General features: G+C 37.2%; 1 protein-coding gene and 1 pseudogene across 2 annotated transcripts; one reads left to right on the top strand and one right to left on the bottom strand.

Moving 5' to 3' along the window:
- Positions 1-2,173: 2,173 nt before the first annotated feature.
- LOC113303419 lies at positions 2,174-3,734 on the top strand (annotated as a pseudogene).
- A 36-nt stretch (positions 3,735-3,770) lies between these two features.
- LOC113303420 (bifunctional TH2 protein, mitochondrial-like) lies at positions 3,771-8,027 on the bottom strand. Of its 2 annotated transcripts, XM_026552451.1 has the most exons (6): positions 7,515-8,027; positions 7,095-7,339; positions 6,895-7,006; positions 5,565-5,837; positions 4,611-5,439; positions 3,771-4,407 (listed from the first exon to the last, which is right to left on the bottom strand). In XM_026552451.1, the coding sequence occupies exons 5-6, from the start codon at positions 4,912-4,914 to the stop codon at positions 3,959-3,961; spliced, it is 753 nt and encodes a 250-aa protein (XP_026408236.1). In that variant the 5' UTR covers positions 4,915-5,439; positions 5,565-5,837; positions 6,895-7,006; positions 7,095-7,339; positions 7,515-8,027; the 3' UTR covers positions 3,771-3,958. The 2 variants fall into 2 exon arrangements, with proteins under 2 accessions (XP_026408236.1, XP_026408237.1); XM_026552452.1 differs by having other exon boundaries at positions 7,095-8,027.
- Between the last annotated feature and the right edge of the window lie 4,213 nt (positions 8,028-12,240).

The following is a 12,240-nucleotide window of genomic DNA, read 5'->3' as shown; positions in this document are numbered from 1 at the left end:
ACACTGGTTTTTGACATGGTACTTTGATTGTTGATGTAAATATTTATCTACCACATTTTCAGGGGTTTTCTAGAGATGGTAATGGTGCTGCTCCTGGAAGACATGTATTTCGGGATAGTGTTAACGAGGTTGGAAGTGGTAGTGGAGGTGCATGAGGTGTTGGTGATGATGGGGGAAGTGGCATTGGAGATGCAGGGGAACCAAATATTGGTGGAGAAGGTTAAGGAAAACAGGAGGCTCCTCCTCACCCACTCGGTGATAGAGTATGGGGGAGTAAGGGATGGTTGGGTGATTTTTTATACTCATCCTCGACATGGTCGCTTTGTGATCAATGAAGGTGTGGTTGTGGTGGGAGATTAGTTTGTTGTGTGCGTTGGAGTGCGCCAACGATTCTATTACCATGCTAGCACCAGTCAGAGCATCTATTCGAGAGAATGTTACCCTTCCCATGCCTCCTCATGCGGTGCATTTCCCCCGATTGGAAATGTTGACTCATGTAGTTGGTAGGATTGCAGCATAAGTAGCCGACATAGCTAATGCGGGCTATGGTGAGGTCAATGCAGAGCTTGTCGAGGTCAATCCACCCAATGAAGGTCCAAATCCAGTGCCTGAGCCAGATCATATCCATCCAGAGCAAGTAGGAGTGCAAGGAGAGACTACAAGACCAACTGTTGCAGTAGCAGGGCCATCTGGAGGAGCTGCAGGACTATCTGACGATGCAGTGGCTGACTGAAAAGATAAAGTGCACTAGAAAGCTTCAGGTGGTGTGATGATTAGTTAAAAAGCAGAATGATGCACATAAAACTTTGGTTTTTTTTGGTACTAAGGAAACATCTAAACTTATTTTGTGTAAATATGACATGGTTAAAGTGCTTTTGGATTTGCACTTCAATTAGATACATACATATTATATCTAATCTTAACATAAATGTAGAGTAAAGCATGTTGGTACTGGTATGATTGCAGAAAATGTAAAAATTAGTATATCTGGTCATACACTCTATAGAACTTGAGAAAGTACTACTAGAAGTGAAAAGATAGATCAGAATTGAATGACTAGACAAATAGAAGAGTGAAGAAACTAGGTTACCCTGAGTGATACTTATAGTGATTCTCCTTGAGTGGAAGTAGATAAGAAAAATTAGTGTAGAAAATTTTCATAGAGATTAGTCTTGTTTGCCTATGCTGAATCAAAAGAGAACTACTATGGAATATTGGCATAGTAAGAACTTGAACTAATTTGTAATCGTCAAACTTGATATGAACAGGAGATAAAGAATTATTGGTGTTGTTGAAATTGATTAGATGAGGAGTGTAGTGAAGATGTAACAATAGTTAATTGATCTTCATGGAAGGGGAATTTCCATCTTCCATATTAGCATAGTTAGTGAGTTGTTCATGTGTAGTGATTTTAGTCGAATTTGTGATTTGGGTGAATTATGTGATTTGGGGAAACTGAGAATGTTGAGTGATGCACTTCCCTTTATCTGTTGAGGCGAGCTTGTGATGAATGTGGTTAATACAATTGCAGTAGCGTAATTGGTGGTGATTTGTAGTAGCCATTAGAGCTCAAAATTGAAGAACATCAAGTATTGACAGTTTCCTGCGAAAAGTCTGGTAGGAGACGACCGTTGAGAGAGCCGTTGGAGAGAAGAGACAAGAGAGAAACGACAACAAAGGGTCGGGAAGAGGAGAGCTCAGGTGGGGGTTTGGAGAGAGAAGGAGTCGTACATTGGAGAGAGAAGGAACCGAGAGATTAAAACTCAAAATAAAAAGGACTGATTTTGGATTTTAAATCAGGAGTCTTGTCGATTCAGACCTTATTATTTTATAAGAGTTATAAATAGAAACCTCAAGTGAAACAACTATTTTTCTGCAACAAATTTTATACTCCCCTCCATGAGTCCATAACAAGTAAAGCATATAACTTCACTAACGCATCATCAATTTTAGATTTCCGCACAACAAAATTGTAGGTGTTCCTAGCCTCCCAAAACAAACAACCCAACAATGTGCAACCTTTGACAGAAAAGGTAAATAACAATATAAAAAAGGGCATTTCCGTATTATCAGTTTAGAAAAATCTAAAAAAGTTTTCTAAAATATAAAAAACTATTTGGATAAGAATATATAATCCATCTTTTCCCTAAATCTAGTATCTAGGTAACCCAAATCAAGACTCCAAAACTTTTCTTACCTAAATTCCTAACAAATCTCCCTCTAAAACCCCACTTATTTTCATAAGCCCCCACCGATTTTGTCGGAAAATCACACAGACGGCAGCAATTGGGATTGATTTGGGTACTACATACTCGCGTGTTGCAGTATGACGAAATGGTCGAGTTGAGATTCCATTTAATGACGATGGAAATCGGACTACTCCTTCCTATGTTGCTTTTACTGATACCAATCTTTTGATCGGTGATGCTGCTAAGAATCAAGTTGCCAGGAATCTTATCAACACCATTGTTGGTAAAAAATACCAAGCCCTTCTTTCGTTTTTTTTGTTCTGTCCATCATTACTTGTTTGTTGTATGATTTTCTGTATGTGTTTCATTACTTGGTTCATCAGTTGTTTGTTGTATCTTTACTGAATGCATGTTTTGTTCTGAATGTGTGTTGTTTACGTAGATGTTAAACGCTTGATTGGTAGGAAATTCAGTGATAGGATTGTTCAGAATGATATGAAACTATTGCCGTTCAAAGTCATTGCTGGAGAAGACAAGAGGCCGGTGTTTCACGTGCAATACATGGGGGAGGAGAAACAATTTTCACCTGAAGAGATCTCTGCTATGGTCCTGAGTAAGCTGAAACAAATTGCACAAGGGTATCTCGGTACAAGTGTTGTGGATGCTGTTATTACGGTCCCTGCTCACTTCAATGATTTTCAGCGTCAAGCTACAAAAAATGCTGGAACCATTGCTGGCCTTAATGTGATGCGCATCATTAGTGAACCCACGGCGGCTGCTATTGCTTACGGTCTTGATAAGAAGAAGGTTGCTGACGAATTGAATGTTCTTATATTTCATCTCGGTGGGGCTACTTTTTGATGTTTCGATACTCACCATTGCAGATGGTGTCATTAAAGTCAAGGCTACAGATGGAGATACTCATCTTGGAGGGGAGGATTTCGATAATAGAGTGGTTAATCACTTTGTGAAAGTGTTCAAGAAGAAGAACAACAAGATGGAGATTACTATAAACCCAAGGGCTCTTAGGAGGCTGAGAACAGCATGTGAGAAGGCAAAGAGGACTCTCTCATCCCAGCCTAGCACAAGAATTACCTTGGAATCTTTATATGAAGGAGTTGATTTCGATGTGGAATTTCTACGTGGTATGTTTGAAGAACTGAACAAGGATTTGTTCAAAAAATGTATGGGATCTGTTAGAAAAAGTTTGGAGCAATCCAAGATTGAAAAAAGCAGCATTCATGACATCGTGCTCGTTGGTGGGTCCACTAGAATACCAAAGGTTCAGTCTCTATTGCAGGAATTCTTTCCTGGGATGGAACTATCCAAGAGCGTCAACCCTGACGAAGCTGTGGCTGAGGGTGCTGCAATTCAAGCTGCTATGTTAGCTGGTCTGGGTAATTAACTCTAAATAGAAATTCATGTAGCTCCTTTCATGGTGGCAGACCCAAGTTTATTACTTAGAAAGTTAAAATTTTCAGTTAAAAAAAGAGTCGGAACTCCAAATCAAAATCTGTATTTATGTTGCTCCTGTATGGTAATACTACAATGTTGTCATTTCAAATAATTGAAGAAGAAAGGTGAACAGATACCAAAGTCCATTGACAAAACAGACGTAAAAGCGAACAAACAAACAAAAAACTATTCAGATAAATCTTCATCGTCGTTCAAACAGTTCGCTAATGAAATTCACAGCCCTCGGTAAAACTCGCCATCACACACCATCTGTACATACCCAAAGCTGAGTTCTAGAACTTAGTCACTAGGGATCAGAGTTCCTCATTTACTAAATCACAACCCAGAATGAATGCGTGTATTTCAATCCAACTAGTAATTGTGTAAAGAGTACCAGATAGACCACCTGTCCAGACAATAGGGTTGCCAGTTTTGAAGCGTTTTTTCTGTTCCTGGACCACACCAGCACACAGAGGTACAAATGTAATACCAAAGTGCTTTCCCACCTTGATTAAGCTTTTGTTTGACCCAAACACAATGCCAATATCAGCTGTAAGCAGGCATAGCAAGTCACTAACTGAGCCGCCAACGAAAACAGTACGGGCACCAACGCCACGTTCACTTGCATTCTCCTGCACCATGTCCTCAAAATATTTAAGTTTAGCTGTAACAGACTGATGTGCCTGACGAGTTACTTCACCCGTAAATATTCCATCTCCATAACTGAACTCATTCCCGTCTACTTTCAACATGTCTAAACCACCTGTAGAAAAACCATAAATATTTTCGTTTAAGGAGTGTCCATGCAAAAACACTTTAGACCGGAAAGGAGCATATACTGGAACCATTCTCATGACTAAGACCTTGCAAAGTGACAAGTTGGATGATAGCATAAAAACACCTGAATTACCTAGCAATCTGTACATAAACATATAAAAATTCCTTCAGTAAGAAATGATTTAGCACCTGAAAGAGCTGACCTAGTTAGGTCCCCACTCCAACATGACATTACAACGAGAGATGCATCCAGATTGTTCACCTTCTCAAAAAAGTTCATGCAACCATTTTGAAGTATCATACATTTGCCAGCTTGCTTTATGTCCTCCAAGCTTATACCCTTCAGTACACCAGAACCAAATATTCTTGAAACTGCTTGCTCCTTGGAAGATGAGAGCTTTACAAGTGCACTGTAGAGTCCTTCATAATCAAAAGTAACAGGTGCAAAGGAAAGAAAAAGAAAACACAAGGTTGAGATTTGAGGGTCAGACATCTAAGAAGTAAGCAAACACTTGCTCTTTTTCTGTTTACACAACTTAAGAGTTCAAAACATTCTAGATAGTTTTTACATGCCAATTCATGAACCGATCGTCTGATCCTACCTTTTTTACCTAGCATAATTTTCTCAACGAAATTATTATTTTCTGAAGTATACTGCTGGGAAAGAAGCTCCCAAGTCTTCCTCAAATCTATTGATGTAACCTGAGAATGTCTCTCTCTATCCTCACCGTGCAGTTGCTGATCAGGATTTTGAGCAGTCAATATTTCGATGTTTGTTAATATTTCCAAAGAAGCCACACTGGTACATGTAAAATCAAAATCTGCAAAAAGCATCAGATGTTCCTCCTTAGGATCAAGCTTTGTATATATTGGGATGATCAGGGTTTGCTCAGACTGTCGAGAATAAAAGAAGTCCATTTGAAGTGCCATAGCTTGATAATAAAGCCTTTCTACGACTTCAATCTCTTCGTCAGTTGCATAGCTTATCAAGCATTTCCTCAGAATCCAGGTATGATGTCTGAGGAGAAATGTAAAAGAAGTTCATAAGCTCCTTATGCAGAAAATATCAATCATTCTTAATCTCCTGAGAAGTGTTGGAAAGATAAATCAAGGAAAAAGTTCTGTGACTAATGATAAACACACCTCGAAACTTGCATAAGAATATTCCGTGAACCACTTTCTGTATGGGTGAGAATAATCATAAGGACTGACAAGTTTCTGCATCGTCTCACTAAGAAAGGCATAGAGTCTCAGGCTTGGCGTCACAGCACCAAGAGTATAAGCAGGAATTTTTGACTGCTGTATTGGAAATTCACTAACTTGTATATTACCCGAAGCAGTTGCTAACAAGAACTCTTTGTATTTCGCTGTTGCAGGGTGAAGAGTGGTCTCTTTTGTAGGGTTTAAACCCAGTTTCTGTACAAGGAGAATCTCTTCATTATACATAACTGTAAATTCTTTGAACGCACCGAAAATCATGCTAACTGGTAAATGTAAAATCAGATGTGCAAAGATAATCATTAAACAATATCAAGAAAACCGTAAAAAGTACACAGGGGCAACATTGAAAACATTTAGATGCAACATTTCCTAATTAACATCTAGCACTCAAACCGTGCAGGAGCTTGACGGACAAACTTGATTGAATATATCATTTCGAAAGGTGAATACTTCTTAATTCTCAAGGACTGTGATCCATTTCCAGCTACTGCTTATTTGTGAAGATTTACATTATCATCTTTAATTAATACAATTCTAATGAATTACATAAACTGCACATAAATCATCCACTTATTCCTTTATACAAACTTTTATGTAAGCAGGTGAAAACACTGTAGGTTAACAGCTGCATTTGATCTACATCTAGGATTCACATTTCTTATTGTTATTTACCTTACTAAAACTTCTATGTATGTCAGTCCAAATATTCTCTAGGCAAAAAAACGGCGCCACTGCATCTACGATTGACATATCCAGTTTTAAGCATTGTTATGCGTCCTTGCCCTAAATTAATCGAAATATTTCAAGATTGTTGCGACAAAGAATGTGACAGTTCCTGATAGTCTCCGCTCCTGTTTGGGAACTAGATATTATGCATCAGGTGTAACACAAGAAAATAAAAGAAAATACCCACATGAACTTCTCAATAAGCAGACCCACATTACACTGATCTGATGCCAATTAAGAAGTGCGGCAACGAAGTTTTCCTTCTACAATCTATTACCCATCGCATTATAACATAACATCTGACAGAAACGGCCAAAGAGTTTTGTACGAAAAGAAGATAGTTCCTAGCCATCTATGATTCTGATGTGAAAGCTGAATGTACGATATCACACGCAACTTATTTTAATTGAAATGACCTAACCTAGTAATCTTGCAAGAAAAAGAAAGATGGAATTCACCAAAAATCGTAAATAAACAGCATAATCAATAAATCATTGCAAGAAAATAGAATCCTCATACTACTTACTTGACCAACAAGAGAATTGAGCCTTCCCAATTGTTGCTTCACATTAAAACTCCACCTTGAGAATTCAGTCTTATGAGAAACATTTTTACATTGAACTGCTGCTAACTTATACCTGAGTACGTACACCAGAACAAATACACATGGATATCAATACACAAACGCAAGAAAACCAAAGTAATCAAGAAAAAGGCTAGACTTACACTTCCACAAAATCTTTCAGAAGATATGCATAATCAGCAACGTATTGATCAAATTCTTTATCATCTAAACTTCCAGAAGCGATGTGAACAAACAAAGGTGAATACAGTAAGTACAGTGCTTCATTTGTACAGTTTGTCCATAATTGTTCTGAAAAACTAATCTACTCGAAATCAGATTCTAACATTTCTTCAATTTCTTTTAATGTCGACATGCTGTTGATTTCAACAACTTCTTCTGATGATTCCTGTAATGTGGAGTAGTGATAAGCAGAGAGATTAAGAGAAGAAGAAGATATGGTTTCTTGATCAGCTTCTAGAACAATCCAAGAGACCAAGAAGTAGAGTGACTGATTATTTATAAGCAAAGGGGAAGTTAACTGATCATCGGCTGTGGAGAATGAAGAGGGTTAACCAACTAACCTGAACAAGCGCCATTTGTACCTTGGGTGCACCAAGATTGTACACCAACAAGCTTGGTTAGCCACCCTTGGCCGTAGTATTTCATACCTTGACTGCTGCTGCGTGTTTAGGAATTTATACTCTCGGGCATAACGAAGTTGAATCATCTCCGCTGGTGTAGGAAGTATTTCAGTCTTCAGATAATAAGTAGCAACACCACCCATGATCATCAAATTGGCAACTGAAAGCTGCTTCAAGTACTGAAAATTATAAAGAAAAGATTCATTTGCAACCCTAAAATCCAATCTAAAACCTTAATTGTAAGGAGAAACGATGCAATTTCTGAGAACATCTTCTAGTACGATTAGGTTCCGTAGCAACACCGGTTTGAGAAGGCGATGGGAAAATCTTTCAACAGAGAATTAGGTGAATTGTTGAAATGAGAATCAATGAAATTCTCAGGCAAACGCTTGAAAAACCTCGATTAAATGAATAAGGAAAACGGAACAAATGACGAGACGAGTTGGAGTTCGAGTGATCTGTATTTGAATGGCGCATAATAGTTGGATCGGATTGGATCATATCGGATCAAAATTTGGCCCAAGCCGAACCTCACAACCAGCCAAATCAATTCCAATTGAATAGTTCGCATGATTGCTAAAGGGTGATGCCAAATCTTTCGGGGATATCATTAAAATAAAATAAAAATCACACTAGGCCTATTTTCATGTACATCCGTGGTTATAAAACTTGTTTGGTATAATAGGTAGCATGGAAAACGAGTTATACCGTTATGAGAAAACCACTGAGCAGTGGAGTTTCTAGCGAACAAAATAGATTATATTTTCAGCGACAAAATCTTTATCGCCATCGTTATCATGAATACTGCTCGATTTAAGGAAGGTTGGGTATGAATTGTCTCAAATAAAGCGTTCCCATGTCTCGTAGTTGTAGTTATATCTCTATTGCGAAATTCACCAATCCACCTGCTTCGTAATTCGCTTCTCGATAAGTGTGTGTTAATTTGAATTCCTATCAAGTATAGGTGTTGGTATATTTCCTTTATCACATTATGAGTGATCCATGATGTTTGTATGTTAGCTTTTTCTATTAAGTTCATTAGTGTATCTAAGTCTGTTTCAAACCATACTTTCCTCCAACTTTGTGAACTTGCCATTCTCGTGCTAGTAGATAAGCCCAAGTTTCCGCCAATAATGTTGTCGATACTCAAATGGGTAAGATCATCGCCCTTATGACCAACCCTTGATCATTTTCTACAAATTCATCTCGCTTCTACTATCTCCAGTAGGCTTCTCGGTTTGCCTATGTTTGCTCCATCGGTGTTAATTTTCAACCAATTATTAGGTGGTGGGATCCACCTTACCCAAATTAATATTTTGTTTTTCGGTTGTTGTCGATCATTGTGTTTTTTTTGGGAGTCTGTAGTAGAACCCTGCATGGAAAGGTTGTGTTGTGGGCCCATCTGTTTTCTTGTGTTTGAAGCAGTACAATTTGAAAAGTCTGTTGTGGCACCTGGATAATTTTTTTGTATACTCTTGCATTTATAGCTAGCCAAATATTCCAGATAGTGAAAGAGCACAATGTGAAAGCATGTCTACCTTGTGATAACAACATGAACTCCACGGGACAACATTATATTATGAATCTCAAACGCCAGATAAAACAATATCAATATATAGAATACATAAGTAACATTGTTCGCTAGTTTCATTAATTTTTGTTCATGGTAGGGTTGTGTTTTCCCTTGGTTTAAGGTATACTTTTGTCATATTAAATTATGAAATTTTTTTTGGAGATTGGCGGAACTTTAGTCGCAGTCATATTTTCTTGGTTTAGTTTCAGTTAGGAAAAGTTTGGAAGATATATATGAACAATAATATTTGATAATGCTTAAGCAATTTACTTGTTTGTTTTTGTTGTTTGTTCCCCTTCATTGCATATTGTTAGATATTCGTGTTGGATCCGAATATGGTCGCTATGTATGTGATAAGTGCATAATTTACATGTTTAGAATGTGAATTCCATACTTGTTTAAGCTATTATTCTTGCATATTACTTGCTATTATGATTACTTTCTAGTTTGTGTATCATATTAGGTGAATCATCCAAAAAGGAGCTACAAAGGGCTTAAATGAGCAAGAAAGTGGAGTATATCAATGAAGGAAGGCCAAAGTACAAATTCAACTCATTCAAATATAGAAGTTCTTATCACCATCTTGAAGAGAATTCAAATACGAAGTGAATGTCGAAAGAATGAGGTCATTCTGAATTCGGACGAAGAAGTTACGACCAAAACAACGAGTTGAAAAATACAAGGAAGAAGACAGTGACGACCCAATTTTATACCATGACGATTCTCTGAGATTTTTGGGCAAAGAAGAGTCAATTTGAGCAATTAGAGTCGTTAGGATTTAGGGAAATTACCATGAAGACCCTTGAGCGTTTCCAGAGAGAGTATGATCTATATATTTTGGGTGTTTAGAGTCGTTGGGGTCGTGGTTAAGGACCGTGATGACTGTAGCTAGCAAGTCAAGAGAGACTTCTTGGACGCGTATTAGACTTCTAAAAGTAGTAAACTTGATCCCAATTGGTTTCCTAACCCTATAAGAGAGGAGACTTAAAGTCCAAGTATTGAAGGCTATAAAAGAAGACATCCAAGGCCTCAACAAATATACTCTTCTACTCATATCATAATTTCCACATCAAAACCTAGGGTTTACCCCTTTAGGGGGAAACTATCTATCTTTCCATCTTCATCATCTTTGTAATATGAGTAGATAAACTTTCTTTTGATTAAGGATGAATTTAATGTTCTAGACGTGATCGTTATTATTATATAAGTTTGTTTGAAATTCTAATCATCATTGTTTGTCTTTACTGTATCTAGGGCTTATGAATGATTCTTAAAGTGATTTGGGATGCATGCGATATTAATATATTGATTGTTCTATCGCTAGTAGAAATTATGAGATAAGTAATCATCGATTGACTCTCTACACAAGTTGACATCGCGAGACCTTGCAGAGGGACTCTGTGGAGCAATTGCCAGTGAATAAAGCATCAGCAAGTGGACCTTAATCTAAGAGTTTAACTACTGGGAGCAACTTAATTCACAAAGCTTAAGGCATTCGATTGGGTAACACCTTGAGTGATCTACTACTTGGTGGTTCGTTGGATAAAAGAGAGTTTTCTTCTTCGCAACTCCTACATCTGTCCGTCTAGGGAAAATATGGTAGTCGAGAACTTCCGTATCCAGTGATAGAAGGAGTTTTGGGGATAACACTGATCGAGTTGTTATTTTACGATTGGTGATGAATGGTACGAAAGATAGATAAGTATACTAATTCTGTTAATGCTTGGTAACAGTAAAAGATTCCTTGATAATCCATTTCATATTATTGTCTTTTTATTTATTTCATAAACCACCCTCCCTTTTACTTTGTTTTGCTATCTAAATAACATATCAATTACACAACTCTCTGTGGGAACGATCCTTACTACCGCTATATTACTAGTTAATTAGTGGGAAATATCTTGATTAATTTTTTTCACTTACGACACGCATCAGTATGTGGAAAGTCCGTGGGGTTCCATATTCCTTTAGGGTTTGGAATCTATATAAGCATCTCTAGCATGTGTGTAGAATGGTAAGTGATTCCCACCGATATCACACCAAAGTTTTACCATTAGAAAAGTGGTAACTCTAACCCCAAAGAGATTTATCATCAGGAGATAAAAGGTTTCAAGTTCTTAGCATGTGAATCAAGTTCGTGTTTATCTTTGGAGATTGAAGTACCTGCTGACCGTCATGTTGAAACGTTACTTCTGTTGCTGCTTCTTGTTCTTACTTATCGGAGTTAAAGTTCAAGGTATAAATTGATACTCGCTTCCGCTTTAATCGTATAATCTCTGATATTGTTATCATGACCTATTGGTTTTAGGAATTTTCGTGCTTGAAACAACTTGCTTTGTGTGGTTAAAGTTGCTGACAACATGATAGTATCATGATTAAGGTTCTTGTTTTGGTTCAAAACCATTAATGGATATATAAATATTTTGAATCTTGATAAGGGTGTTTCTGTTTAGAAATATTTAAATGAGTATGTTCATTATTGATTAAAATGATATCTTGGAAAGTTTTGTATCGTTTGAACGTGTGTTTTGAGAGATATAGCAGAACCCTAGTTTTATATCATGTTTATGAACAGTGACTTGTTTATTGTTTTTGATGTATATATGTCGATCCATGTTAATTAAAATTAATGTATATAGATAGTTCTCTATGAAACCTTTCCTTTGACATATTATTTGCTTGAATGAAAGCTTGTATGAGTGAGATATCATCTCCCGAAGTTGGCCATCCACGTCTGCACGCTGCTGTAAATTTGGAGAAGACGATGAACAGTAACCGAGTCAAATCGGCGAGTCAACCCAGTCCAGGATCGGTGGTTCAACTCGGGGTTCAGACAGGTGGTTCGACCCTAGTTATTTGTTCACATTTTTTTTTCTCTATTTGTGGTTGTCGAATCAACTCCAATTTTGGTACACTGGGATTTTTCGAAGCTCCGAATTCAATAAAACTATTTTCAGAACCTGATTAGATTCACATGATAGAGTTATTTGAAATTATGTGGTTAATCACTTAATCCATGATAACATGTGAATGGTTCTATATTGTGATTGTCTAATTTCTTTTAGAGTTATTTTGTAAAAGGATCGCATGTTT

The sequence above is a fragment of the Papaver somniferum genome, chromosome 8 (genome assembly GCF_003573695.1).
Source record: "Papaver somniferum cultivar HN1 chromosome 8, ASM357369v1, whole genome shotgun sequence".
Taxonomy (NCBI): Eukaryota; Viridiplantae; Streptophyta; class Magnoliopsida; order Ranunculales; family Papaveraceae; genus Papaver; species Papaver somniferum.
This window is presented reverse-complemented; position numbering and strand designations above follow the sequence as displayed.

Bases quoted from the DNA above. Each gene is read 5' to 3' on its own strand.
- LOC113303420 (XM_026552452.1), bottom strand. From the start codon at position 4,914: ATGTCTGACCCTCAAATCTCAACCTTGTGTTTTCTTTTTCTTTCCTTT. The intron at 4,408-4,610 runs GTGCTAAATCAT...GTTTTTCTACAG, and splicing joins AACTAGGTCAGCTCTTTCAG to GTGGTTTAGACATGTTGAAA.